Raw genomic sequence first — 27,743 nt, forward strand, 5'->3', positions numbered from 1 at the left:
TTTGAAGAAAGGTCTGTCTTGTGTAGTACTGCAGACGCTTGACTTTAGACTGCAGTTTTTGACCGTGAGGATCCCCCTTGCCTGTTCCTGGCTTGCCATCATACCTAACGGACAAGCTTTGGACTACCTGACCATCAGATTGGGGTTGCTGGACATGTGGATGCTGCCGCCTTGGTTTATCAGTAGTTGTTAGACTTCTAGCTCAGGGGAAGGCCCAGCTATGGAGGGTCTTGAGCATCTTGACATGGTGGGAGATATCAGCCCTGCCCTGGAGGCCACTGAAGACTTCATCCACTGCATGGATGGGATGCAAAGCCAAAGTCCAAGCAGGGATCAAACCGGGGTTCTCCAACCTTCCAGGCAGCCCAAGCAGCTGCAGGATGTTTCCAGCGCTGCACTGGGCAAACTAAGCTCTAGTGGCGTGTGGAGCCTCCTGGCTGGAGAGCAGCCAGAAGTGGGGCCCCTAGGCCTGGCCTGGGCTGACAACTTCACCGTGTTGGGGTTGGGGATGGGCTTGAGGCATGGCAAGAGAAGCCGCGCACGCTCCACCAATGACTTGGCAGCTCATACCAAGGAGTGCACCAAAAACTCAGCACACTCCTCTTCCAACTCCGCCTTTAAGAAAGGGCACAGCCGGTCCAGGTCCGACGTCAACTACCGGCCATCTGCATTCACAGACAACGGCCTGCCCACCGTGGACTGCAACACTCTGAAGAACACGATCCTCAACCACCACCAAGAGGGTGAGATTATATCCACACTGTGTTTCTCTCACGATGTAGGACAGTAATGTGAGGAACAGCTTCAGTCACTTATTGGGAATTGATTGACAACAGTTTTGATAATCTGAGTTAGGACAATTGATTAAATCAAAAATAAATAGCCATTTACCATACTGGGTTTTACAAATACAATTAACACAAATCCACAACTTTCATTTCATGATTTCCAATGGATCTTGGAAAGATTTGGTGGCCATTCACTTAAAAGAAAGATTGATAGATTAAATGATTAATCAAACAGAAAATAAAAATGTTGATGGAATATGTTTCAATTCAATTGTATTTATACAACGCCACATCATAACAGAAAGTCATCTCAAGGCACTTTACAGGTGTAGCAGGGAAAGACAAAACCCAACTTGACCCACAAGAGCAAGCACATTGGCGACGGAGGCAAGGAAAAACTTCCCTTTAACAGGCAGAAACCTTGCACAGAACCTAAGACTCATAGTGGACGGCCATCTCTTCACTGGTTGGGTTGAGAAGAGGGGAGAGAGAGGCAGCGGTGGAAAGGCAGATACAATGACAGAGAGAGAGAGATGAGGACAGGTAGGAGAAGAGACAAAAACAAAGAGAGGGAGAGAGAGAGACAGAGAGAACATGAGCAGACAAAAATATAATGTAACATATATGCTGCTGAACAAGATACTGACTAAAGAGCAGCTATATAAAACTATGAATGCTAATGCTAGCGATATGGTCATCAGAGTTGACAGACACAGGTCCGAGTTCTGCAGCGCCATTGGTAGGACCTGCAGACAGAGAGCAATGATGTCAAGCCACATTTTATAGGTGTTACAACAGCCGCTCAAACCTGTCATGCATTCAAAGTGCGTGTCATTACGTAGTAACATATGAAAATAGAGATTTCACACTGTTGAGAAACTGATGTTAAACATCAAGAACAGAAGAACAACTCTATTTTTCATATGGCATTAATCATCTTCAAAATAAATAGCTTATCTTTGTACCTCATGGAATGCAAAATGTTGCATTCTGTCATTATTTTGTAAACAGTGTTGTCGTCCCACATGACTTGTAGAAACATGATGCTGTTGTCTTTAGCTGTAGCTATTATAACTGTCAGCACCACAAACCAAATGCCATGAACCTTTGTCCTGAGGCCACTGTCTTCTCTGATAGAAGGAAAGCCCGAACTATCAGTGACACCATCATCCATCTTAAATTGGACAGTATGTTTTCTGATTTGGGGGAGCTGACCTTTAATCACACTGGAGTTGCCTGATTGCGCGTTCGTAGAATAGAGCATTAACCCCGATGTAATTCTGTCAGTCCTTACCTGTCAGAATCACGTCCGCCTCCTCCTCCTATACTTGACTGTTCATTCATTGGAAAGCTGTCTCAGCACTGGAGAGCTCTGAGGGGACTGAAGTCCCAGACTATTTGTTCTGCAGATTGGGGCATGTACGCATTACTTGTGGTGAAGCATCCTCAGAGAAAGCAATAATGATAGAAGATGATGATAACTTGAAATGACACAGCTGTGCTATGACAATCAGTATTCAGACAGAGTGGCTGACACACACACACACACACACACACACACTGTCACGCACATAATTTGTTTCCATGTTTTGGCCATCTGAAGGCCTTAAGGAGATCCTAAAGGATCCTGAGGGATAATGGCCTGTAATCCTGTCAGCAAATGGACTCAAATGAGGCGAGAGAAGAGGCAACCCAATTACCCGCCCCCTGATACTGGCAGGATTATTTAGTATTAGCATAAGTGTGAAAAGGCATCACGCTATTTTGTTTGGCTCCATGTGCATTGAAGGGAGCGAAGTAGGAAGAGAGGGATAAGCAGAAGGGAGTGATTTAGTTCAGCCTCACGATGTCTCTTCATTCATACTGGAAAAGTAGTTGCCTGTTTGCCTTTCCCTTAATGTCGGCTGAGGACGTTGAGATGCTAATGGTAATGATCGTCATTGCTAAACACACACTATGGCTGTATGAAAGCATCTGCATGCGTAGCTGTTACCAAAGCTCTTTGTTTCCTAACATCGTCCACCAAACCGTAAATCCTGCCTCCTTATGTTTATTCATTTTTTAAAATCATAAAATATCTTTTTTTGGGGGCGCATGTTGTGGTGTAAGCCTTCAAATTCAAAAATCCAAGTTTCATGCAACAAAGTTTTGGTTTCGACCTTTGTAATTTACTAGTTACAGCCGCTAAAATATAAGGGTGAACTGCTTTTGTTAGTTTTTTCTAAATGTAATGTGTTTCTGAAATGGAGTTTTGGTAATTGTGGCTTCTTTATTATGACCTCTACGAGGAGCTAGTGCTTTTTAGTAGCGTCGCTCACAAAGTTATGAGCGATTGTGTGCTGTGGGTGACGTGGAAGTTTGCAGAGAACTCTCCCAGAGAGGCAGATATTGTCTGCAGAGTCTCGTGCGACAGGAAAACTTAAATGTGTGATGGTGTGAGAGCCACGTGCACTCCAGTTTTAGTGACTCATTTAGATGGATCTTAACGCAAACTGTCTTCTCACTGTCGACACGCAAGTTTGATCACTGGTCTTTGTTTGACTGATCCTTATCAGTAAATAGCCAATAGCTCCCTGAATTACAGTGTATTTGCTCAGCAACACACATTGACTATCTCTGTGCGTGTGTGAGAGAGAGAGAGAGAGAGAGAGAGGTGGTTGTGTGTATGCAGTAGGGCTGCATAATATATTGTTTCAGCATCGCACGTTCGTGCACACTTTAGTCACATTGTAGCACGTGCAGTCTCCAGTAAGCCTGAGGCGACGAGCTGAAACCTGTCATGCTGCTGCTTTGATACAAAGAGAAAGGTCTTGTTGTTGTCCTTTTCTATTAAAGAGCACTTTCTGGTGGAATATTATGTGCTTGGATTCAAATAAGTCCAGTTTGACGGAGACATTGTATAATTTATTCATATATTTATTTATTTTTACCCCGGATGTTACTTCCTGACATCTTTCTTCATTTGAACGTTTCCAACCTGCTTCAGAAATTGTAGAATGGTTCTTTGTTTCTTTGAAATGATCTGGGTTTTGTCATATTGTAATACCTGTTCCAGAAAAACACACCCATCATTCAGTTCTGTTGACCCATGATGTTTCATCTGAGATAGTCGCGCTGTTTTTATTTATTTATTTTATTTATATAGCGCCAGATCACAACACAAAGTATTGTATCTCAAGCTACTTTGCAGGTGTAAGCAGGGAAGGACCGGCAGGGAAAAACAGAACCCAATTTGACCCACGGGAGGAAGCACTTTGTCAACGGAGGCAGGGAAAAACGTCCCTTTAACAGGCAGAAACCTTGGACAGAACCTAAGACTCACAGTGGGCGGCCATCTGTATTGAGAGAGAGAGAGAGGGAGAGTGCAACATATATGCTGCTGAACAAGATACTGACTTAAAGAGCTGCTATATAAAACTATAAATGCTAATGCTAGCGATAAGGCCACAGGTTGTCCATTGTGTAACCCTACTGTATTCCCTCCCATGATATGCTGTTATCATTTAGCTTGGCCCTGGGCTGTGGTTCAGAATGGATGGTGTACCTGAAGGGGTTGTTCGCATGAAGCTGTGGGAGCCTGTTGGATTGTAAAACGGCATGTAATATTGTGATCGGCTACCTAATCCGTGGGTGAGGTGGCTTGTGTGAGGCTAAAGTGTTTCATCTTGATTGAGTTGTGGGAAGTGGCACCGGATACTTAGTCTACTTAGTTGAGACAAACATGTTAAATCTCTTTGTAGGTTTTTGCGTGTGAATTAGACTTTTACTAGTGTGATGCTAAAACTTACAAGGTGTAGATGGAGGCTAATTGAACAGAGCAGTTTCCCTCCCGTCAACGCCTAGCTCTCATCTCGACCCTCCCGAGCGTGAACAATGCCAATCAGCCATACGTGACTCTGGATAAATGCATTTGCATATTCATTTGTTCCTTCGGTGCAAGGTTTGTTAACATGCAAAGTTCAAGACGTTAGAATGGCATGATGGCAGCTGCTGTTGTGATAAGATTGATGAGGCACTTCACTCACAGAGTTTGAATAGCAGCAACCGTATGGGTTTTAGCTTTCCTCGCCTCCCGTGACTTTGAATGGTTTAAGATTAGAAAACATTTTGCGCTGCATTCTGATCATTCATTAACTTCTTCAGAATGCAATTTGGCTGCTTCTGGTCGAGGGTTTGCATGGAGACAAGGTGATTTTTGATATTTTCAAGTAAACCATTCATTGAAGGTGTCGAGGTAGCGAGAGCACTGGACAAAATGGGCGCTTTTTCTATTTTGTCTATAAGGACTGTAAGGTTATTTAATGTATAACTGTTGTTTGAAAGCAGTTGATCCAAGTCATTTGAGAATACAGTAGACTAGAAAAGCACTGAGAGGGCGCAGACCTCCGCCAAGCAGCTCATTCCCCTCCTAATTGGATTTACACCATCCACATGGTGATCTGCATCATCATCAAAAGGTTATAAAATGTTCTTGGTATCTTTATACACCAACCATGAAAAGTAAAAGTAAATTGGACTTGATGTTTTTTTTAGAGATTTTTGAATCGGTTTAACAATCAACAGAGATATTTGAGGAACACATTTTGAAGCTACATTGACTGCAGTCAATGCTAACAAAAATTTCAAACTGATCCAGGATCTCTTCTGGATCATCACCAAAATATATTAATCTGCTACTGGTACCATTCCCAACATTTCCTGATAATTACATTCAGATCCAACCAGAACCTTTTGACTTATCTTGCTAGCGGACAGACTGACGGACATACCCCCCCCCCCCCCTCTCACTGACAGCTCATAGAATCAGTTCCAGTTCTCAGTCTGCTGGTAAACCCTCTGGCCTGCAGGGTCTCGGTGTAGCTCGTAGCTGTCGGTGAGCAGGCGCTTCTTTCTCTTCCTCTTGATATCAGAGAGGGAAACTAAAAACCTTCTAGAATGAATGCTGGTCAATTCCACCTCATGTGAAATAGTGAGTACAGATTAACAAAGCGTGTCTGGATATCACAAATATTTATCCACGCCATTAGAATGTGTGTGAAGTTTGTTTTTTAAATTACCATATCTGACAAAATGGGTCACAGCTGCACCTCGGGTTTTCCCTTTGCACGCGCATTCAGCGCACAAAGATCTGTCGGTCTGTGGACTTTAGAGAAGTATTTCATGCTGCACTTTTAACAAGGATTATTGATACGATCTTGGCATTCTCATTGTAATGTGTTTTTTTTAAGTGATTGTTGATTAAAAAAAATTGGTTTTTATACATATCGATACAGGAAACAAATGATGGTGGACATGCAAAAAGTTGCGGGGTAGTTTTAACATTAATAGTTAATATTCCAAAGCTCTAACAAAATGTATTGTGATCAAACTTTCTTCCGGGATCCCTTGAGGAACATACATTCACAGTTGCAATTATTTTGCCACAGAGTGTCTGATGACATTGGAGACTGTGGTTAGCAGTGTTTGATATGTAAATCGGGAGGTTCTAGAACACCGTGCGGCCAAGGTTCTAGCTGCCACAAGGTTCTAGCTGCCGCAAGGTTCCACCTGCTACAAGGTTCTAGCTGTCACAAGGTTCTAGCTGCCACAAGGTTCTAGCTGCCACAAGGTTCTAGCTGCCACAAGGTTCTAGCTGCCGCAAGGTTCCACCTGCTACAAGGTTCTAGCTGCTACACTCGACAGGATTGTCACCACAAACGAAGCACTGCTCCTTTAACCTTTTAGGAATCAGAATTCCCAGGAATTATTAACAAACAAAGCTGTCAGAGGGGAACGACTTGTGTTCCGTCATTGTTATTATTGATGGTTATAACTATGCTGTGGGGAAAATCACATAAATGGAAAAAAAAAAGCTGATTAGCAGCAACTTAAAGCTTGAAATGACAGCCAACATAAAATATTACACAAAAGTTCTTGGCAGATTTTGATCGGGACAAATGGGCCGATGGAAACAAATAAGTGCTGTCAGAAGGGCTTGTGCCATGAGGGGACGCCACATCAAACCAACCTTCTCCACTTCACCCTGTCCTTTGCATCGTCCTCCCTCACTACGTCCATGTATCTTCTCCTGGGTCGACCTCTAGCCCTGTTCCCTGGCAGTTCCATCCTCAGCATCCTTCTACCGATGTAGTCCCTGTCTCTCCTCTGGACATGTCCAAACCATCAAAGTCTGTCCTCTCTGACCTTGTCTCCAAAACTTCTAACCTTCACTGTCTTACTAATATAAAACATCTATTTAAAACTGCGTTGTTCTGGCCTTGATGCAGGCACTACTGTCACTACTGTCTTCAGCATTGTCCCACCCGTCTGATTGGTTACACACAGAGCCACAGCACAGGTAATCGCCAATCAGTGTGAAAGCCTGAGGTGTGTCAAAATATCCACCGTTATATCGGTGATTCCAACATTTATCCTGAACTCTTAGGAGAAACTCACTCTTAATCTCTGTCCCATTCATTTCTTGAGTGACATTGAAGCAATGCTATTTCCAAAGCGATGATCTGTGCAGGTGGGCGTGTCCTTCAGGGTGAAAGTTCTTGTTTTTGTAAATTGTTTGTATCCTAATGTCACTCAATAATTTCCTTTGTCCTCTGTCTCTGTCCAGCTGATAAAAGCGGCAGCAGCAGCACTGTGGTGAAGCAGGGTCAGATGGAGCAGCGTGAGGGGCCCCGTGGACGTTGGACACCGTGCCACGTGGAGCTGACACCCTGTGAGGTCCGGCTGTACACTCTGGACAGCAGCGCCAACCGCCAGCTGGGAACCGCCTACTCCCTGTCACACTGTCAAAGCGTCATCTCACCAGCGCCATGCAGCTATTCCAGCCAAATCACTCAGGCCGCAGATCAACGCACACTCCAGGCTCTGTTCTTCAGCAGCACGCGTCTCCAGCTGAGGGCGGCCCATCAATGGGAGGCCATGGAATGGAGACGGCTGATGTGGGAAAAGGTGCAGGCAGCCAGACCTCTGAGGCCAGAGATCCGCCAGTTGAAGACTGCAGTGGAGGTCCAGCAGGTTCCTAAGTTTCCTCAGCCAATGTCACCTTCCTCATCGCCATCGCCATCTGGGCTCGATACGCGGTCTGACGGTGACGGTGACACCCCCAGCTCAGCAGAGGCCTTACTCTCTCTTCAGCTGAACTCTGGCATCCTGAGCAGACCCACTACTCTGCCTTTATTTACCCAACCCTGTCAGGACGTCCTCAAAACGGGACTGCTGCACCAGCTGATGGATCAGAACAACTGGCTGGCCTTTACCTTCGTCCTGACCAGATCGGCTCTACGAGCCTTTCCTACCCAAGGCCATGGATCCGTGTCCCATCCTGTCCTCCAGTACTCTCTGTCCTCCTGCTTGGCCGTGCAGCATGACCAAGAGTCGGACAAGGGAGAACTATGGACAGATAGAGGGGACTGTTTCAAGGCAGTGTTCCCCAAAGAAGTGCTCAGACTTCGAGCAGATGATCAGCTAAAAGCACGTGAATGGGTGGAGGCCCTGCGGGAGGTAGTTGGAGCGCTGAGGCCTGCCAAAGAAGAAGAGGGAGAATCGGGAGGAGGAGCCCCTGGTCTTCAGGGTGTGCTGTTGAGATCAAAACCATCCAGGGAGAGGAGGCAGCGAGAGACCCAGAGAGCAAAGAGGCAGTCCGTCACCACCAGCTTCCTCAGTATTCTCACCTGCCTGGCTGTGGAGAAGGGGCTCACTGCTCAGAGCTTCAGGTGTGCAGGTGGGCTACCCTCTCAGTTACACACCGCCGAAAGTAACCCAGCAGGAATGACCGTGCACTTCTGGTTTTAAACCGTCAGGGTTGTCTCATCATCGGCCACTTATTTGGATCTGGGGTGGTGGTTTATAAGAAGGGGGACCAGAGAGTGTGTTCCAGGTACAGGGGGATCGCACGGCTCAGCCTCCCCAGGAAAGTCTACTCCAGGGCGGTGGGAGAGGAGAGTCCAGCTTCTAGTTGAACCTCGTATCCAGGAGGAGCAATGCAGTTTTCACCCTGGTTGCAAAATGTTCGGCCAGATCTATACTCTGGGCGTTGGCGTTGTACGCGAGGGCGTTGTACGGAGCGCGGGAGTTTTCCCGACCAGTCCTGTAGAAAGCTCATGACCATGCCCCCCCCCCCGAGGAACCCTTTGGGGGGTGCTTCAGAAGTATGGAGAGGATGTCTCATTGCTACGGGCTGTCCAATCTAGTATTCTCGGAGTCAGAGTCGTTTCCAGATGCGGTTGGACTTATTACTGGTTCTGACACAATCTCTAGGTGGCGGGGGGTGTCGTGTTCAGTGGCCTTCGGATTCCATCTCTGCTTTTTTGCAGATGCCACGTTCCTACTGGCCTCGTTGAACAGTGACCTCCAACTTGCACTGTGGCGGTTTACAGCCGAGTGTGATGAGGATCAGCAGCTTTAAATCTGAGGCCATGATTCTCAGCTAATAAAGAGCGGTGCCCACTCTGGGCAGGAGAGGAGTCCCTCCCTCAAGCAGAGGAGTTCAAGAATCTCGGGGCCTTATTCATGAGTGAGGGGGGAAATGGGCTTATTGGTGCGTCGGCCAAGTGACGTGGTCACTACTGGTCCATGGCGGTAACGCGAGAAAGGATTTTAGGTGAACATGGAAACTTGTCACCCCTTCAGGAGACTCACGTGACAGACTTCTACTCTCATAGCCAAAGAGTAGCGACTGAGGGTCCAAGTGTAAATCCCTAATAGTGATGAAACCTAAATGATGTATGTTTTAAAGGCAGAAATGCGGCTTTGTTCTGCCAGTCAGCATTTCTATTTGAGTAATTAGTCTCGAATGTTCCTCCGGAGCCATTCCAGACTTTCTCCTTCCATTTATTGTTCATACTGTTGGTATGAACAACAAAGGCCAGGCCTCTGTGCAGCCCCGTAAATGGCAGGTGGTGCTTTTACTCTCCCTGGGTGTGAGAGGTGGGCTTCCTCTGTTTTTCCTGTTGAGGTAGGGGTGGGGTGGGGTGGGGGGGGGGCTTTGAATAATCACTGCTTACCTCCCTTTTTACTTGTAACAACTGGCGTATTAATGAAAAACCAGCTGAAAAAGGAACAAGGATGGAGGCGGAGGCTGTCTGGGGGCAATGGGTGATAATTGGTGGGCTTAAGCGGGAGAGGAAAAATGGATGAATGAATGAATGACAATGAATGAAAGCAGCCCGGGGATGCTACAGTGGTCAGGCTTGATCACAGTGGTTTGATTGAAGGGCTTCGGGGTAGAGCTGAATATGTCCATTTTCTATGCAGGCCACACCTCTGCTCACATCCATTTACTTTCCTCTCTTTTTTCCTTGACCAGTTCATTCAGGCCCACTGGGCTTCTCTCTTTCTGTCTCCCTCTGCCCCGCTCATTCATTTGACTGTATCTGTCCTTAGTCTCCTGCACTGGTCTCAGCAGGCCCTGAAAAAGTCTTTCACACGGCTCAAATCCAAGCGCTGGAGATTAGTTTGTTGTTTAATTCTCTGTGTTGTAGAGCTTTCTAGTTTTCATTTGTGACATTGACCTCACCTTCACGAGCTTCTAAAACAGAACCACTGCAATCTGAACGATTGCTGCCGTTCTCTGTCTGATGTTATTGTAAATTGATCGTATTTGTGTTCAGCTCTTTGAACTGTGATGCACCTTTCATTACATTGTTTGGTCATTTTATAGACTGAATATTTGATGGGAAATTAGCACTTTACACTTCAGTGTATCTGAATGCATTTTGGATCATTCCCATTTAAAGCTACCTCCTGATGTTGAGTATTTTTTTACTCTCTCTCTCTCTCTCTCTCTCTCTCTCTCTCTCACTCACTCACTCACTCACTCACTCACTCACACACACACACACACACACACACTGGGTACATTCTCAGGCCCCTTATGGACCATTTGAATCTGTTGGGGTGGGGGTGGGATGAAACGGTAATCGGTAAATATAAGGGAATCGAGGAAGTAGAAGGCGGGCTCACATCAAAAGCAAAAGATGGACAGTCTCCCCCTCTCTCTCTCTCTTTCTCTCTCGCGCACACTGTCTTGATCATAGTCATAGTATTCTCCATTTGTGCACATTTTCATTTGAGTGTTTGGTTGGTGTGAATGAGACACATCAAAGCTGAGGAGTTTTAATTCACTCACTCACACACACACACACACACACACACACACACACACACACACACACTCCTCTCAGAGGTGTGGTGGTTTAAAACCAGCGGCGGGCAGATGAAAGCTGGAGCTTCTCTTTCCCTTGATGTCGTGGCTCTCACCTTTTGTGGCTCAGTGTCTCTCCACCTCTCTCTCTCCCTGCCATTCACTCTCTCTGGGCAGGTCAAAGTGACCCTCTCTCACTACAGAGAGCCGGAGTACAATCGGTAGACCTTTGAGCTACGTTTAAATTCCCATTCATCTTCTTTTCTGTCCCTCTTTCTCTTCGTCCCCAGAAGAACTCATAAAAGATCAGAGGCAGGCAGAGAAAGCCATTGTTTCTGTGTGCTAATCATAGAGGAAGTTATTTCTTACATTAAATAAGCAAGCTTTCAGAAGAGTTGGAAATGGGAGAAAGGTAGAGAGTGGCAGCTCTTAAACCTCCGGTTATGTGAGAAAGAGAAAAAACCTCAAATAGACTCCGTGGAGAAGCAGAAAGACGTTTTGATGGTGGGTTTAATTGAACTTTTTTTTTAAAAACATTGCATTTCTTTTTGGATACCAGGAACATACAACCATTGATACAACAATAGTTACGTTCTTCTCCTACCCTCATCAATTAAGTATTACAATTAGATATTCATTATGAAAACAATCAAGATAAACCCATGTACTGGAGTTGTGTGTGAAATGTTGATGCTGCTCTTGTTAATGCCACGTTTATGTCCAGGCTGGGTAAAGCCTGGTACGGGACCAGAAGATGTGTCGTCCTTCCTCTTCCTCCACAGTCGACGCTGCTTTATCTGCTTTAATGCTTGTTTTGTTTCTTTCTTTCTATGTGAGTACATTTACAGGCATGATGATCGGCTCAGAAGGACTTTGCCTCTGCAGCTGTCTTCTGCTCTTTTTATCAATACTGTATATGGAATTTGAGGCAAAGGTTAAAGGTTGCTATTTAGCGCTCCAATGTTTTTATGCTACATACACATGTCTTTGTTCCACTGGTCCCAGCAGCACCATAGTGGAGCCCACAGTTTTCCAGAGAGCCAGTTCTTTCCTCCAAGTGACAGTCGTTCTGACTGTTGACCATCCCCTATGTTTGCTGGCTGATTGCTGACTGCTGACAGCACTCTGGTGTTCTTTGAAAGAGCATCCAGCCCAACAACGGCGTGAACGCTGTTGTGACTGACCCCGATGTGTTTGATCTGGGGTCTTTCAGAAAGATGAGACATGTTGTCTTCTTCTTTTTTTCCTATTTTATCCACAAGCAGTAATTTCAAAAGGAAAAGGCATTTTTAATTGGTAATTTTATTGGTTAATTTATTCATTATTATCATTTACTTCATATCGTCAGTGGGGGGGTTGGGCAGAGTGAAAATGGCAGAAGTAGCTGAAAGTGAAACTCTGACTGAAAGCTGAATAAAACTGTAAGCTGACTCACTTAACTTAATTTTTGAGTTTTCTTTCGGCTGTCCGGTTTGTTGTTGACAAGTTGAAAACTTGAAACCAAACATGGCTGTAGCACACAAATCTTTTTATTCAGACAGGGGTTGTTTGCTTAAGTAGCTCTTGACATGGTCTCTTTGCACTTGTCCTCTCAGGATGAGCGTTGCATAGCTGGAACAGGAAGTGACTGAGGCTGACGGAGTGCCGAACCATCGGGAGTAGGTTAACTGTTCATCTGTTAACACACAGCTTGTATCTGGTGACATGTTCTACATTTTATTCTTATGGTATTATGTATCACAGAAATAAAGAGATTGCCGCGTACGTAAGGTCTACACTTTTCCTCCACATATGGCGACGGCTGCTCAACGTTTCTTTTCTTCCCTGTGGTCAGATGAAGCAGGCAGCCTGCTTTCAACCCTGATGAGAACATTGTCCTTTACAGATCTCTGTTCCAAGTCTAGATAGAAAAGTCGTCTCTTTATCTGCCTTTCCGTGTTTGATCTTACAATTCTCTTTCCTGTTCCTTCTTTTCCATTCATCTCGGGATACCATCATGCCTTCTTTATTCCATTTCCCATTCTTTTTAGTCTGACTTGTTTCTTGGGTCGTGAAGTGCTGCTGACGACAGGCTGACACACGTCTCCCTTCGTCTGTCCACTTTTTTTTGTAGCTTTCCACACCTCTGTTTTCCAAAGCCTTGATAGCGATCTTCAGGCCCCTTTCTTCTTTGCCTGCCTCCGTTTGCTGGAGACCAAATGTTTTCCTCCTGGCCTCGTGTCCTCTGAGATGGTGTGGATAAGGTACACCTGTCGCAGTGTTGTGGCGTTTGTGTGTGGCCCTGGACCAGTCCGGGTGTTTGGCTGAAGAATGAACTTGAAAGAGTCTGGAAGACAAAGCAGACACCGGGTTGAATAGAGCGGAGGATCTGCTGCTCGTTGGGGGCAAAACACTTTCCGACTGAAGTCTGCTGTGTTGTGACTACTGGAGGGACTGAGGCTGTGCTGTCTGTGGGATTTCCTCAAGTTACTTGTGCAGGTCGATTTTGTCATCATGCACAAGATTATTAGAGGATTTACTAACTTGCAGGATAAAAAGGAACTTCGAGGCAGCTGGAAGAGGACGCAGAGTGTATTCCTCCACGAAGGTGCACGAAGGCTGCTTTAGAAAAGAAATGCTGCTTTGTCCAGATCCAATCTAAAAGTGAATGCTGCATCAAGTTTAATCAAAGTCCTTCAGGCAGATGGAGAAAAGCCGTATCTCACAATAGCCCATCACTCTGCCCTGTGGCACGCCCAACCCCCCCAGCATGTGTCATGAAAATACAGCATCACTTTTTGTGTCGTTCTGCAAATACATATTACCGGTACTTCCGAACGAACGACTGGATCGAAAGGTGGTGTCACAAGTTTTTTGTAGGGAGTGGAAACTAAAATAAACTCAAAAGCAATCGCGAGATGTAATTACGTTTATTTCATTTCATTACAAACCTATCAAGAACACACGATTCACTTCTGTCGATTGAGACCTGAGAGAGAAAGTTAGAAAATGTATCCAGAATCTAAGTATAAGATATCTAAGTATCTAAGTATAAGAATATGTCACACTAAGTAGAAGAATATGTCACACTAAGTAGAAGAATATGTCACACAGTGAACTTAAATGTGGGTAGCACCAAAACTAAACGTGTTTACAGCTATTCCTGAAGACGACAGTAGAAGGTGGCTGAACAGCAGCTCTAACAACTGAGCAGGATGACCGTTGGGAAAAATGTTTCAGTTTTCATAAAAAAATCTGTCAAGTATGAAAAGACAGAGCTTCAAAGTGACGTCCAAACAAGACTTCCTGTTCGCACCTCCCCACATTAGGCTGCTTATGACTTCACTTCACTTCACTTTATTAGCTTGTCCCTCGGAGGGCAATTCGGCTTGCAGCAGTCAAACATGCATACTATGGACTAATTCAAAGGACATATAAGACAGAATTTGAGCAGCATCATTGTACAAGTGCAGAGTCAACAGTCTGCAGGATATGAAAACGGTGCACAACAGGTTCTGTAGTATAAATACTAATGTACAAATGTACATGTATATACATAAAAATACATACATGTGTGTACATATACATAATATACACATGTGAGCAGCAAGATGAGGAAGTGAACACTGCAGGTTTGTCTCCTCTCTGAGGCATTCAAAGCCCTGTTGGAGAGCGGGACAAAGGAGAACTAGTATCTGTTTTTAGTAACTGGGGGAAGTACTGGTCGGACACCGGATGGAAGCAGCTTGTATTCAGGATTTAGAGGATGAGTGTTGTCCCTGTGAATCGACTTCACCCCAGCTACCTTTGATGCTACAAAATCAAAATCATCGCTGGTAATGACGCCTTTTCGGTTTGGGTGGATCTGCGTTTGGTGGATCTGCGTTTTGGAGACGAGTGGCAGGAGAACCGATGGAGGCTTTCAGGTTTGGCTCCAGAGGAAATGTATGATGGCATTTCAGTGTCATTTGTGCGGAATGTGGGGACTGCTGTGAAGTTTGAAAAGAATCTTGATAACATCAAGTATCTCATCTAAACACTCATTCTCTGATTCTCTGATGAGGGTGATAAAGTGGATTGCCTCTGTCTTCATCCAGTTTATAGGGGTCATGCTGAACTGTAGCACCTTATTGGGCCGAGTTGCTTTTACACGCCGGATATCTTGTTTATCGTTCTACATGGATTAGTGTGGTATTTAGTGAGGGGCAATAAACTGACACATATTAACACAAGTTATTTGCCCTACCTTTGTGCTCTCCTGATATTCTATCTCTGCTGCCACTGCCTCCAGCACGCTGTTGACACTAACATCTGACCCGTTTAAGGCCAGTTGGGGCATATGATTGGCACACAGGATAATTAATATTGATCTCTTCATCGATCCTTTGATGACCTGTGGGGGTCCCCAATAGGTTTGTCGTTAAGATTGTAGATTGCCGTTTTCACACTGTTGAACTATCCAAGCTCCTGCAGGCTTGACTCCATCTCCTCAATTTGAGTATTACTTTGTGTGGTATATGTGCTTACCAACCCCCCCCCCCCCCCACGGAGAGAATCACATCCTCACACAGTGGTGTTCTCCTCAGGCTGTCAGCGTCCTGTTGGTCTCTCCAGAGGGAAGGCGAAGGTTTGCTACTACAGCGGCTGGTACTACTGCCAGAGCTGCCATCAGGACAACGCCTTCCTCATCCCCGCGCGGCTGCTGCACAACTGGGACACCAGCAAGCACATGGTGGGGAAGCACCCGTATGAAGAGTCCCGCCATGTCAGCATTCCGGCTGAACCATCAGCAGAGTGTCTTTGGATCGTAGAAACGTCATCATTTCCATGAGTCACTTTTCACAGTTTCTAATCAACGTTTAAGTTTTAATTGTTGAAGCTGCTAAACAGAAAAGTTTGTAGTTGTATTTCAGATGTTTCTTGGATTAAGCAAATGGGACAGTAAAAGCTGTCTATTATTTCATTGTCAGAGGAATTTTATAAATCTTCTATCACTTAGTCGTGCTTGAAGTGATGTTCATTTGAATGGAGCACATTTAATCGGGCTTCTATTTTTCACACAATGCACTGCTCTGCTTTTGCATGTTAATATCTGTGACGAAAGTCTCTGTGATGTAATTCCAGATATTATAAGATGCTATTTAAGCATGCATTTAGTTTTTTCAAACTTACTGATACTAATCTACCACGCTAACTTCCTGGATTGGACTAATTCTGTAACTGCTACCTGAAACAATACTCCTGTGGGTTTTCTGATTGTTGCGCTTGTGAGATGAAACAGGGCTATAGATCAAGCAGTGATCGATTATCCTTCGTGACTAGAGCCCACTCTCATGTCTGTTGGGTAAATATGAGGCTACACAGGCAGTTTAGCTCAATGGTGGGAAATGGCTGTGCGGCTAAGTGAGGCTTTTTGTTTCAGCGATCATCCTTGGAGCAGTGAACCTATTCTGACTCCCTCAGGTGTCTAAGCAGGCCAAGGAGTTCCTGGAGTTTGTGTATGAGGAGCCGCTGCTGGACGTCCATCAGCTCAACCCCTGTCTGTATGACCACTGTGAGCCTCTCAGTACTGTCCTGCGTCTCCGTCAGCAGCTCCAGTCGCTGCGGGCCTACCTCTTCAGCTGCCGAGCAACCGTTGCCGAGGACCTCAGACGAAGGTAACCTTACGGTCACGGCTAGTACGGTAGCGAGGTTTGTTTCTGTACTTGGGAATGTTAGAGCCGGTTTCCCGACCACCTTTGGCTTAGAACAGCATAGAATAAGGTAATGTTTTGTTTTTACCTCCACCGAGGCGGGGGTTGTTTGCTTGTCTGTCTGTTAGCAACATAACTGAAAAGGTTACAGACGGATATTGATGTAATTTTCAGGGAATGTTACCAGGAATGGATGATCAAATTTTCATTTGATTTTGAACCGATACCGAGTCCCGATCCGATACTTCTATAATACATTCTTAAAAAATGAAGAAGAGTGAAGAAAGGGATCCAGGATGTCCCTTATTTTTTATTTTAATAATCCTATTTCAACATTTAACTCTTAAACAGAGCACTTCTGTGGCACAGCTTGAACATTCAAGTAATAAATAAAATGCTTTTTTCACTTTGGACTTGGACTAGTGCAACAGGAAATATTAAATATGAATATTTAAAATAAAATGAACGGCACCTCAATCGCCAGGTTTTTGTCATCCACTTCAAAAATGCTTCCCTGTCTTGCCCTGGTTGACGGCATTCCACCAATAGTGTCACAGACAGTTAGTGATGTCACGCCGCACGCGCTGCCATTTCTGCCTGGAGTAGCGAAGGCTCACGCTGTTCCACTACCGCCGCTTAACTCCAGATCTGATCAAAAGTAATGAAGATAACTATCCATATATATCCAAGTCCTGATCGAGAGGTAACGTCCGATTCCGATCGAGTCCGCACGCTCGTGATCGGGCCCGATTTCCGAGATCGAGATCCCTAATTCTGCAGCTATTGAACACCAGAGAGTTCCTGTTGTCTGACAGGAAGTCATAAGAATGAGTTTACTTAGTTTATGTTTAATTTAGTTTTAAATCAGTCCTCTCGTCTATGGTCCTGTATACCTCCAGAATAGAAAAGACAAGAGAAATAATAATTATCTTCTTGGTTAGGTAACGGTAGAAGTCAAGTAAATGTAAAACATTTAGAGCCCCAGTGACCAGAAACAGGAAATCTCCTCTTTATTATTTTCTGTGTACACTTCTAGTTTTTATGTTTCTGTCTGACTGAAAGTATTGATTAACTTCTTCTGTTAATTAGCAGAGACTGTCAACATCTCTTCATGTGATCTCTGAATGCGTGTTGTCATAAATTGTATCTCCATGCATTCCTGTATGTATAAATGCTGCATATAGATGGAGAGTGGGGGCCGGGGGGGGGGTATCTGAATGGGGTCCCATACTGAAAGACTCGTCTGTGAGCTGATGGATGCTCCTTGCCCCAGGTGCAGGTCTTATCCACCGGGCCATGTCTAAAGGAGGGGCCGTCCACCTTAACATAGAAACCGGAACCTAAGTGAAACTTAAACTTCGCTTTCTTTCAGGTTACGGAAAGATAATTTTTGGAAAATGAATGGAGTTAAACAGAAGTAACTGGTCAGAGATACTTGGGACAACTTAACTTTCTGGAGTATTTTAATGTCCCGCGCCACATCTGTCTTTTATTCTCAGGTTGGTCAAGAGGCCTCGAACGAGAACGATCGGCGTTTTCATTGACCTTAGCATCAGTCATTCTCCATTACAGCGCATAGATGAGCGGCATCACGGTGTTCTGTTTACTTGGGACCCATTAGCTTGTGCCGACTGGTGCACCGACGCTTCTAAACACTGCAGGATTGATGAGGGCCATGGCGCTAAAGCCTTCCCCAACTCATCAGTCTCCTTCAGGGGGCTGTGAGGAGAGATGGCTGCTGCGTGCAGAGAGAGAGAGCCATGAATACTCAGCGATACACGTAAATACTACAATCAGAGCGCTGGAGTTTGAGCCCTGCTCAGCAGGCCTTTATCGCTATCACTGTTTTATGTCTTTGACTGCGTGTTGTAATATTTGACCAGCTTTAGACGGAGAGTAAAAGCTGTCTATTATTTAATTGTCAAATTCTGAGTCAGTAAACCTAACAAGTAATAAACTAGGCTGTAACACCTGCTCACCATTCACTCGGTGTTAAAAACACAACTGCAAAACAACTCTACTGCGGTGACAAACAGACAGACAGAAAAACGGCGCCAAAAACACAACAACCTTGGTCGAGGGAATAATCCTTTACGAGAACCATCGAGATGAATTGTAGCTAACTTCGGAACAATGGAATAAACGAGATCGGCATTGGAGACATGTGGGTACAGCGTCCAAAATAAGATTTCATGGCGGCTGGAATGCTGACAGTGTCAAAAAGATTGCAACCTGGTTTCAAAAATCTGTGTGATGAGGTCCCCAGAATTCCATGTCCTGTGAACGTGAACACATTTCCCAGTTTAACCAAAACACATTTAAGGCTTAAGGTGGTTTGTGTTTGTTTAGATATTTGCAGCAGTAGATGCAGCATCTGCATCATGTACATGTGAATGAGGCCTGAAAAATCATGAAATGCATGTATTAAAGTGTTCCCACCACAAACCACATCCACAGTTACACTGTGTCAACACAAGTTTGGCAGAGATAAGATCTTGTGCACATATATTGGTTTGCAATAGATTGTAATGTGTGTATCCATTCTCAGAACAAGCAATCACGCATGCATGCATATATTGGCAGGACTGCCTACATCTGCTGGTTCACACACACTGTGTGACAGCAGAGATTTAATGAAGGGTGTTTCTGCTGGACTGGAAGCGGCAGCGTGACGAACGGCACTAAATGCTCTCAGATACCAAACGTAGCTGGCTGTTGGCGAACGTGCATGATCCGTGTATATCATGTTTGGAATCTACAGATGTGTTAGTTCTCAAGCAGTTTTATCAATTTCAGCACACACTTGAGGGGTGTGTTCATCTGGGCGCCGGGGACACAATAAACAAGGAGCCTGTGTGTGTCTGATTATTGTGTTTGACATTATTGTGTAGCCAAGTGTTATTGTCTTTAACGCACATGTGGTAACGACTGGTAACGTGCCAGAGTAGTTTATCAGCATGCCTGTGAGACACACACACGTACATACGCACTATGTATATGAATGCACGCACATATTTGTGCTTTGGTGACACTCATCACAGCTCAGACAGGATTTAACATGGTGCCGGCCATCTTAGCAGTCTGAGGAAGCCACGCACACACACACACACACACACACACACTTCAGCAGAGCTCTCCCGTCGCTTGCCACATAATAGACGATGGAATGCTTCTGACCAATGTCTCTGCTTTGTGCTGCACTATGAACGGAGAGGCTGCTGGTTAAACATTAAATCAGTAGAGCTCGTATCTTAAGTATGTGATTGTTTGGAAATGAAGAGGTATTTAAACTACCTTCCATCCATCCATCCATCCCAGTTAATAAAAATAACACGTCCTTATCATTCAGTTTATCATGACCCGATGTATCAAGGAAGCTGGATGTTGTTGCCTTTTTAATTGTGTTGTATTTTTTTTTAACATTTACATTTCCGTTCCCACATCGGATTTATTTCTTGTGTCTTCTCAAAGGATCTTCCCCCGGGAATATCTGCTGCAGCATATTCACCTATATTCCATGGCTGACCTGCAACAGGTACACACACACACACACACACACACACACACACACACACTGTGATTCTTGGAGTTGCTACATCAACTAGAGATGTTTGCCAGCCATAAAGCGCACTGTGTGGCACGCCCCTTCATTCCACTGCTGGAAGTAATGCCATGAAATAAATGCTGCAAAGAAGAACACAATTATTTTTGTGGTTTTTATTGTCACCTGTTATCTCAGACTGACTGCACGTTTTCCCTTTGAACTAATAGACTGGAACCTGAACGCCACAAACAGAATAAAACACAGAAGACAAACTGTCACATTTTTGGAGTTGCTTGTCTTTTTATTGGATTTGTTGGGAGAAGGAAAACCATCGACTTGCACTCGCCTTCTCCGCTCAGTAAACATAACCTCTCCTCTGATTCTTTGGCAACTGTCCATGTCCTAACAGCGATAAGAGAGGGTATTACCCTTTAGTGGCCCTATTTAGAACGGAGTTAGCCTTTCAAGTGTCCTAATCCAGGAAAACAATAGAGCCCAGTGGAAAGAATTCATAGCAAATTTTCATTATGGAGGCATTTAACTCAACTAGAATGTTATGATCCCTTTTACAGCCTAATGGTATAGTTTAACTAGTTTTACTGCCTAATCGCACCAGCAGCACGCTCTGCTTTAATTCTAGTTTTTAGGACATTTTGTTAAGATGTTAATTAAATCTCACCTGATTGTATTTTATATGAAAGAAGTGGGAAAATAAATAAAATGAATTTCTTTGGGAAAGATAGTAAATGAGAAGGAAAACACATCTTTGCCCTTCAGTGTTTTGCTCTCTGGTTGTTGGGGGGGGGGGGGGGGGGTCAGAGCGAAGCGACCACAAATGACTGAACCGTTCTTTTGTTTGCCGTTATGTTCGTTATGTTTTACCCTGCTCCAGTTTCTCTTTCACCCGACGGACTCGGAGCAGCCACAGATTCTCGTGGAGAAAGCCCACTCTTCCTCCTCCCGCTCCACTCCCACACTCTGTGTCCCTCTGCTTCACTAATTGGTCACATTCAGAATCAACAGGCAGAAAAACAAAGCGTGACATCCCGCCATTCTTCCCAGCATCCCCGGGGCCTCACACACACTCAGCAAACGTGTGTTCTGGGCATGTTTGCTCTTCCTTCTCTCTTTTAACGCTTAACTTTGTGAATTGCTCATGAAGCCCAAACTGGTGATTTAGTGCTAATTTTAACAATGGCAGAGTCTACACTGCTCCGGCCTCTCTTTTCCTCACCCTCTAACCCCCCCCCCCCCTCCAGATTCTCAAGCGCTGTACTTCTTAATTGGTTTTCCATATTAACAAGCTTGTTTCTTTTGAATTGCCTCCTGAATAAAATGACACTCTTAATCAACACAGCTTTTTTTGTTCCTGTTCAGAGGTCAGTGAAGGCTAAACTCTCCGGGCTAAATATTACTCTATTCACCTCGTGACAAACAGCCCCCACCCATATCCCCTAATGGGAACAAGCTCATTTGGTGAAAACATACATGTTTGTTTAAGGGCACTCTGCCCTTTTCCTCTGCTGGTTTTAAGGATTGTTTCTTGGCTTTTGTGTCACAACTAAAAGCAGTAGGAAAATAACTGTGTGTGTGTGTGTGTGTGTGTAGCAGGCTTCCCACAGTGACACCCTGGTATTCCCTCTATGCCTGGCATGCCTCTCCACTCACACTTGTCCCGACACACAGAGGCCTCTTAAGTAAATGTTAAGGGTTCTCAGAAAGATTTCCAGTTTCTGCTCATGGCTTTGAGTTTAGGTGGAGGCTTTCCCCCGCACAATATGCGCCTTTCCGCAAGCATCAGCCTGTAAATATAAGTACTAATTAACCATAAGTAACCAGTTAAACTCCATCTGGGAAGATAAGAGGATGTATGCCTCAATCACTGCAATGAATCTTTGCAATTTAAGGGCAATCCTCTCACATCTAATCATCATCTAATTTCAAATTTAGCGCACCAAAATTATTTTACATTATAATTAAATTAGTTTCTGTTTATCTGTATCAATCAGCAAAATTAAACGGAGTCATGTCGCATCACCGTCACGATTTTGGGTGGCGCTTATTTATGACATCATCTGGTTGCCCTCATTCTGCTCAGAGTAGAGAACGAAGTCGTCATTTAAGTCCACCGTCTGTTGATGGTAAATGGACTGCACTTACATTCGGCCTCGCATTCACCCGTTCACACACAAACATTCACACTCCAGTGGGCGACTGCTGCCATGTCAGACCCACGGGATAAATTTTGGGTTCAGTGTCTTGCCCAAGGACATGCAGACAGTCAGAGCTGGGATTTGAACCACTGATTTACTGATCACTGGACGACCCACTCTACCAACTGAGCCGCCCGATGCGGCTGAGCATCCACTGATGTGAACGTCTTGGGTTGCTTAGCAGCAAAACCAAACACCGCCACTGTGGACACATGATCGTTTGCAGCCAGTAGAAGGGTAGTGGACAAAACCGCTAACGCCAGAAATCTTAAAACACATCTGTGGATCCACTGTCCCATCCAAATCAATGATGGTGGGAGACAGCTGACATGCCCCATCGCTCGACCTCTCTCCATCCGTCTACCAATCGTTGTCTCTCCTCCTTTGGATCTGCTGCAGGTTTCTGCCTGTTCAAAGGCAGCTTATCTTCGCCAAAGTCACCAAGACTTTTATTTCACATCTATGTAGAGTTTGCTTATTAATCTATGAAGAAGACATAGACAGAAATACGTATACAGATATCGACACACTTCATATCTGGAAGGGTTCCCCAAACTTTGGGGGAACCCCCCAGATAAGATCGACACCATGAGAGACTCACTCAAAAAGCCTAGCCTGGTCTATGCAGCCATGTAATCCCAGCAAGCTCTCTCGTTTCTCAATGGAGCTGTGTGTGTGTACGTGTGTGTGTGTGTGTGCGTGCGTGTGTGTGTGTGTGTGCCAGAGAGCGAGCGAGACAGGAGGGCAGGCGAACGGCTGTTAAACAGCAGTTTTAGGGGATTAGGCGGTTTTGGAGCACAAAGACTCTGCATGGAGCAGAGAGAGAGGTTAAACTGGGAGCGGGAGGAGTTTCAGAGGATGGATGAATGGGGGGGGGGGGTTCAGGGTGCATGCAGGGATAGAGGGTAAAAGATATTAATACATCTGGGTGGTTGGATTCACAGTCATATAGTGAATATAGAGAAGTTTTTCTAAATTCTGTCTGTACGTTTTATGAATATGGGTCTGAAAATGAGATAAAGTCCATCAATGGATCGATAGAACAAGAATACGAGGAGACAAAATAGTTTCCAAACTCCAAAGCAGACAGTCTGCCAACTTTTTGATTCTTATTTAGGTCTAAAATTTGCATTGGAGGAGATGATGTGTATTTTAGACTCTTTCTCGGATATACTTTATCAAAATGCTTTATTAACTAAGAGATCCAAACATCTTGAAGATAAATCTTATTTTATATTACAGTAATATTGTATATCCTTTATTATATCTTTTTTAATGTGTATCTCTATAGCAATGAATGTTTTTTCCATTGTTATTAGTGTTGATTTAGATAGAGAGAGAGAGAGAGAGATAGATGAGTAGATACTTTATTCATCCCAAGTACTCCTCTTGTTATTCAGCAGCGTGTTTGAGTGTTTTTAGACGGCCAGAACGGATTAAACTATTTTCAGTTATTTTATACGGGAAAAAATGATTTGACTTACGAGCTCAGTCCCGGAACAAATTACACTCGTATTTCAAGGTATTACTGTATTTGCTTTGGTGTTGTCTCTGTTGGATGTGGGTCAGATTGAGTAGTGGGAGTTAGCAGGTATTTGTTGAGTACTAGTAACACTGGGACCCTGCCCACATGTTACTATTACAGCATCAGCAACAACGGGCATGTGGAACCTTTATAAGGAAATGGACGAAGTCATTTGTGAATTTTTAGAAGTGAATGTGATCATATACTCTGGTAAATCAGTCCTGTGTAACTAAGCAATACGTGTTTAAGTAATTGCCCTGTTCCCATTTACGTCTAACCATTTACTTCTGTCACTCGGCACCAGTCAGACCCCAGAGCTGTTCTTCCAGCCGTTTGATTGTGGCCAGTCCAATTATAGAGGGCCTTCATTACTGAGGCTGTCAGCCTCCATCAGGGGAGCCATTCGTCATGTAGACCAGGTTTGGACTATGTTGGACGGGGGGGGGGGGGGGGGGGGGCGTATAGAATCTGAAAAAGTATTCTTTCTGTTTTCTTGCTTGTAACTGTTTCCGAGGATTGTAAGACAAAGACAACCGGACAAAGCAAAAATGTGTTTTTATTTGTCATTACATTTATCATTTATTGAAGGTGCAAGTGTAAGTCGCCCCTTCTGGGTCTGCAGTCGTCCTCTTTCCTGCCTTCAGTGAAACGTTGCTGCTCTTCACGGCGTGTTACCTTCACGTAACGATCAGTCGAGTCGTGTAAAACGGCCTCCCACACACGTACCGGTATTAGGAACATCTCCGACTCCACGGCACGCCTGAAAGTAAAAAAAACCTACTGGTGTATGGTACGTAACCATAAAGCACACAATAACAGCACACAAGAGAAGCTGATCTGTGTTCATATTTTATCTTGTTCCAATGTCTGCACACAGTATTCAGTAGTATTCATGATAAGCAGTCCTGGACCGTTGGAGTCAAGCTTCTGATGAGAGCAGAACATTCTGTTTTAAACGGGATATTGGTCTGGAAAGTGTCCCATCGTGTTCCAGGCTGAAACGTTCATGTCCTACGTGGACATAGCAGTCTTCCTCCTCTCTCCTCTCTCTCTCCTACTTTACTCTGCTATGTTCTCCCTCTCTACTCCTCGCTGCTCGTAGATCTCAGTCTGCATCACAAACACAACAGACCACAGTGATTTTGTTTTCCTCTGTGATTCTGCCCTTTTCTTTTCGCTCTCTCCGTCATTGTCATTGTAGCACGACAACGCTCTGGACTCCGACGGCCACCTCTTCATTTCTTTATTTCATGAAGGAATTTAGCCAGTTTCTTCTCTTCCAGCCTCCCTTCATTTTTGATCATTTCAAGACTGATATGATTCTACATTTGTGTAGCTGTTTTTATTACATTTTAAAACTGTTATAAAAATAAATAAAAATCAGTGATCTTAAAACCTACCAGAAAGTTTGTGGTTCTCCTTTAGTTGCTCTTTTTTTAACCTTCTTTTTTGTGAGCTTGATTAACTTATTTAAAATGTGATAATAGAGATTTCCACTGAGTTTGTGATGAAACATTTTCTGCTTGTATTACTTCACAAGTATGGACTGTCAAGATAAATTATATTTAAGATATAAAACAATCATAAGTTGCCCTCCAACATGCAGACAAGCTCCTGGCCTCATATTTTGATCCTCAATGCCACATTGATTGGTTACCAGTGTTTTTGTAGAAGGATGTTCAACGTATTTTGATTCTGATCTTTATAAAACAGTAACTGGACAGCTCAACTTACCCGTTGCAGTTAATTCGCTGTAATTCTACTAAACTACTCTAGAGCTGAAAGTTTGTTTTTGCTGCTACGATCACTTCGAGAAAATAGAGCTATAATAGAGTTTAAAAGTGGCTCAGTTGGTAGAGTGGGGTAGTCCAGCGATCAGCAGGTCGGTGGTTCGAATCCCAGCTCTGGCTGTCCGCATGTCGAAGTGTCCACTGAACCCCCAGATTGCCCCCAGTGGTTCTGGCAGCACCTTGCATGGCCGCAGTCGCCCACTGGAGTGTGAATCGCTTCGGGCACCGCTACGGTGTGGAGAGCCCATTCACCATTTAAACTCAAAACGTTTTCTTTTTAAAAAGCTTTCAAACAAGATATTCGCTCTCACGCAGACCCGTGTAGAGAGTCACCAAGTCAGGAAACGCTTCAGGCGTTGTGCAAATGTCGACGAGCTCTGACTGCATGCGAATTCAAACGTCTGTGATGACAATAATTGTGCATGTTCTCCTATTCCTCCTCTCATGCAGGTGATTGATGGAAAACTGGCCCCCTTCCTGTCCAAGGTGATCAAGTTTGCCAGCTCCCATGTTTTCAGCTGCAGCTTGTGCCGAGAGAAAGGCTTCATCTGTGAGCTCTGCCAAAATGGGCAGGTCATCTACCCTTTCCAAGAGAGCGCCACCAAGAGGTAACCGTCATCACCTTGAACATTTCCAGTGCACTAAAGAAATCCGCTGGTCAGTAATTCTAAATGGGGTTTTATTTTATTGATTCTGTCACAGAGGAGAGCGGCGTTGGGTCTGCCTTCCCCCTGTGGATGTTTATAGAACCTTGACTTTCTGTCTGTATCAGTTCACCTAGCAGCAAAGCACCCGCATATAGAGTCTCTGGAGACTGAAAGACTGCGGTCTTTCCTCCTTTGGTGCACACACACTATGGTAGGACGGGAGCTTTCACCACCCTGGCGACCGGCCTGGTTGACGGTTGGCACAGTCCCATTAATGTTGCAGCCGTCATGCGCTCTGTCTCCACACCTTTTTATGGAGGTGAGGTTGTTAAACAAAGGAGCGGTCATTTAGGATTAGATGGAACTCCAGACCAGTCAGACTTGATATTGTGTTTTGCATTTAGTCGTAAACGTATGCTGGTTGATGAGGATGCAGATGCTTAAATGGATCCATGCATGGACACGGAGAGCTAACACAGTCCAGAAAGTGACAGCAGAGAGATAAGAGCGGATCAGGATCGATTCCTGGAACACTCTGGGCGGGGGGGGTCACTGGCACGGACTGGATAATCACTCCCACACATACACACCTAACGTGTTGACATGTGTTTTGTGGCTTGTGAAGGAAGTGTTGAGTGCTAACTGATAGCAGCGGTATCTACTGTACCCACTGGAGCTGAAGCTTTGTTACGCAGACATTACTGGTGCAGGAAAACCGTAATAACAGGAAGTTAGCCTTGCTTGGACTATCCCGTTTATTACAGTTGTCTTCGTAGCTTCCTCTCTTTGTGGATTCTGGTTGAATCTAGTGTGGAAAATGAAACATCCTGAAGGCGTGTAATGTAGCTACGTTCACTAGTCAATCCATCCTCCAGGAGGCTACGCGATCAATACTGCTGTCGTGTCTGTACGACAAGATGCAAGCTAGTGACGCATAAACACGCCAGGAAGTCACTTCACTATGCTAAGGCTGATAGCATTAGCTTCATATACTTAAACAATGGAAAATACAACCCAGAACCTTTAGATCCGAGTTCTTTGCAGGTTCTCTTAGAGTCCCAGCGCTGTGATCCTTTGTGTGTGTCGCATAAATAAATGTTCAAAGGGATATTTCTCTGTGTGGAAACTCTTTATAACGGTCTCCAGCGTGAAAGGAAGAAAGTGCATGCAGTATTTTATCTCTCTAACGCAGAGAGTGCTGGAGCACTTTTAAAATGGAGGTTTTTGCGTTCAGCTAAAACGTGTCGAGCATTCTGTTTGCAGGTGTGACATCTGCGGCGCCGTGTTCCACGCCGAGTGTCGACAGAAGGCCCAGCCGTGTCCTCGTTGCGTTCGCCGTGAACTCCACCACAAGAGGCCGTCCTCCTTCTGGTCACCTGATGACGACAGCCCCGGGTGCTTTCACCTGCCCTACCAGGACACCTGA

The 27,743-nt window shown here is 44.6% G+C and overlaps 1 protein-coding gene across 1 annotated transcript; it reads left to right on the forward strand.

Moving 5' to 3' along the window:
* The first annotated feature begins 220 nt into the window (after window positions 1–220).
* On the forward strand, window positions 221–27,743 carry plekhm3 (pleckstrin homology domain containing, family M, member 3). Its single transcript, XM_068746714.1, has 7 exons — window positions 221–743; window positions 7,393–8,505; window positions 15,492–15,637; window positions 16,369–16,562; window positions 20,070–20,133; window positions 26,121–26,278; window positions 27,581–27,743. Exons 1-7 carry the CDS (start codon window positions 221–223, stop codon window positions 27,741–27,743), a joined length of 2,361 nt encoding a protein of 786 aa, XP_068602815.1.

The sequence above is a fragment of the Brachionichthys hirsutus genome, chromosome 12 (assembly GCF_040956055.1).
Source record: "Brachionichthys hirsutus isolate HB-005 chromosome 12, CSIRO-AGI_Bhir_v1, whole genome shotgun sequence".
In the NCBI taxonomy this organism is placed as follows: domain Eukaryota; kingdom Metazoa; phylum Chordata; class Actinopteri; order Lophiiformes; family Brachionichthyidae; genus Brachionichthys; species Brachionichthys hirsutus.

Coding starts and splice junctions, on each gene's coding strand:
- plekhm3 (XM_068746714.1), top strand. CDS start 221: ATGGAGGGTCTTGAGCATCTTGACATGGTGGGAGATATCAGCCCTGCC. Junction 744..7,392: donor CCTCAACCACCACCAAGAGG/GTGAGATTATAT, acceptor GTCTCTGTCCAG/CTGATAAAAGCGGCAGCAGC. Junction 20,134..26,120: donor CCATGGCTGACCTGCAACAG/GTACACACACAC, acceptor CCTCTCATGCAG/GTGATTGATGGAAAACTGGC.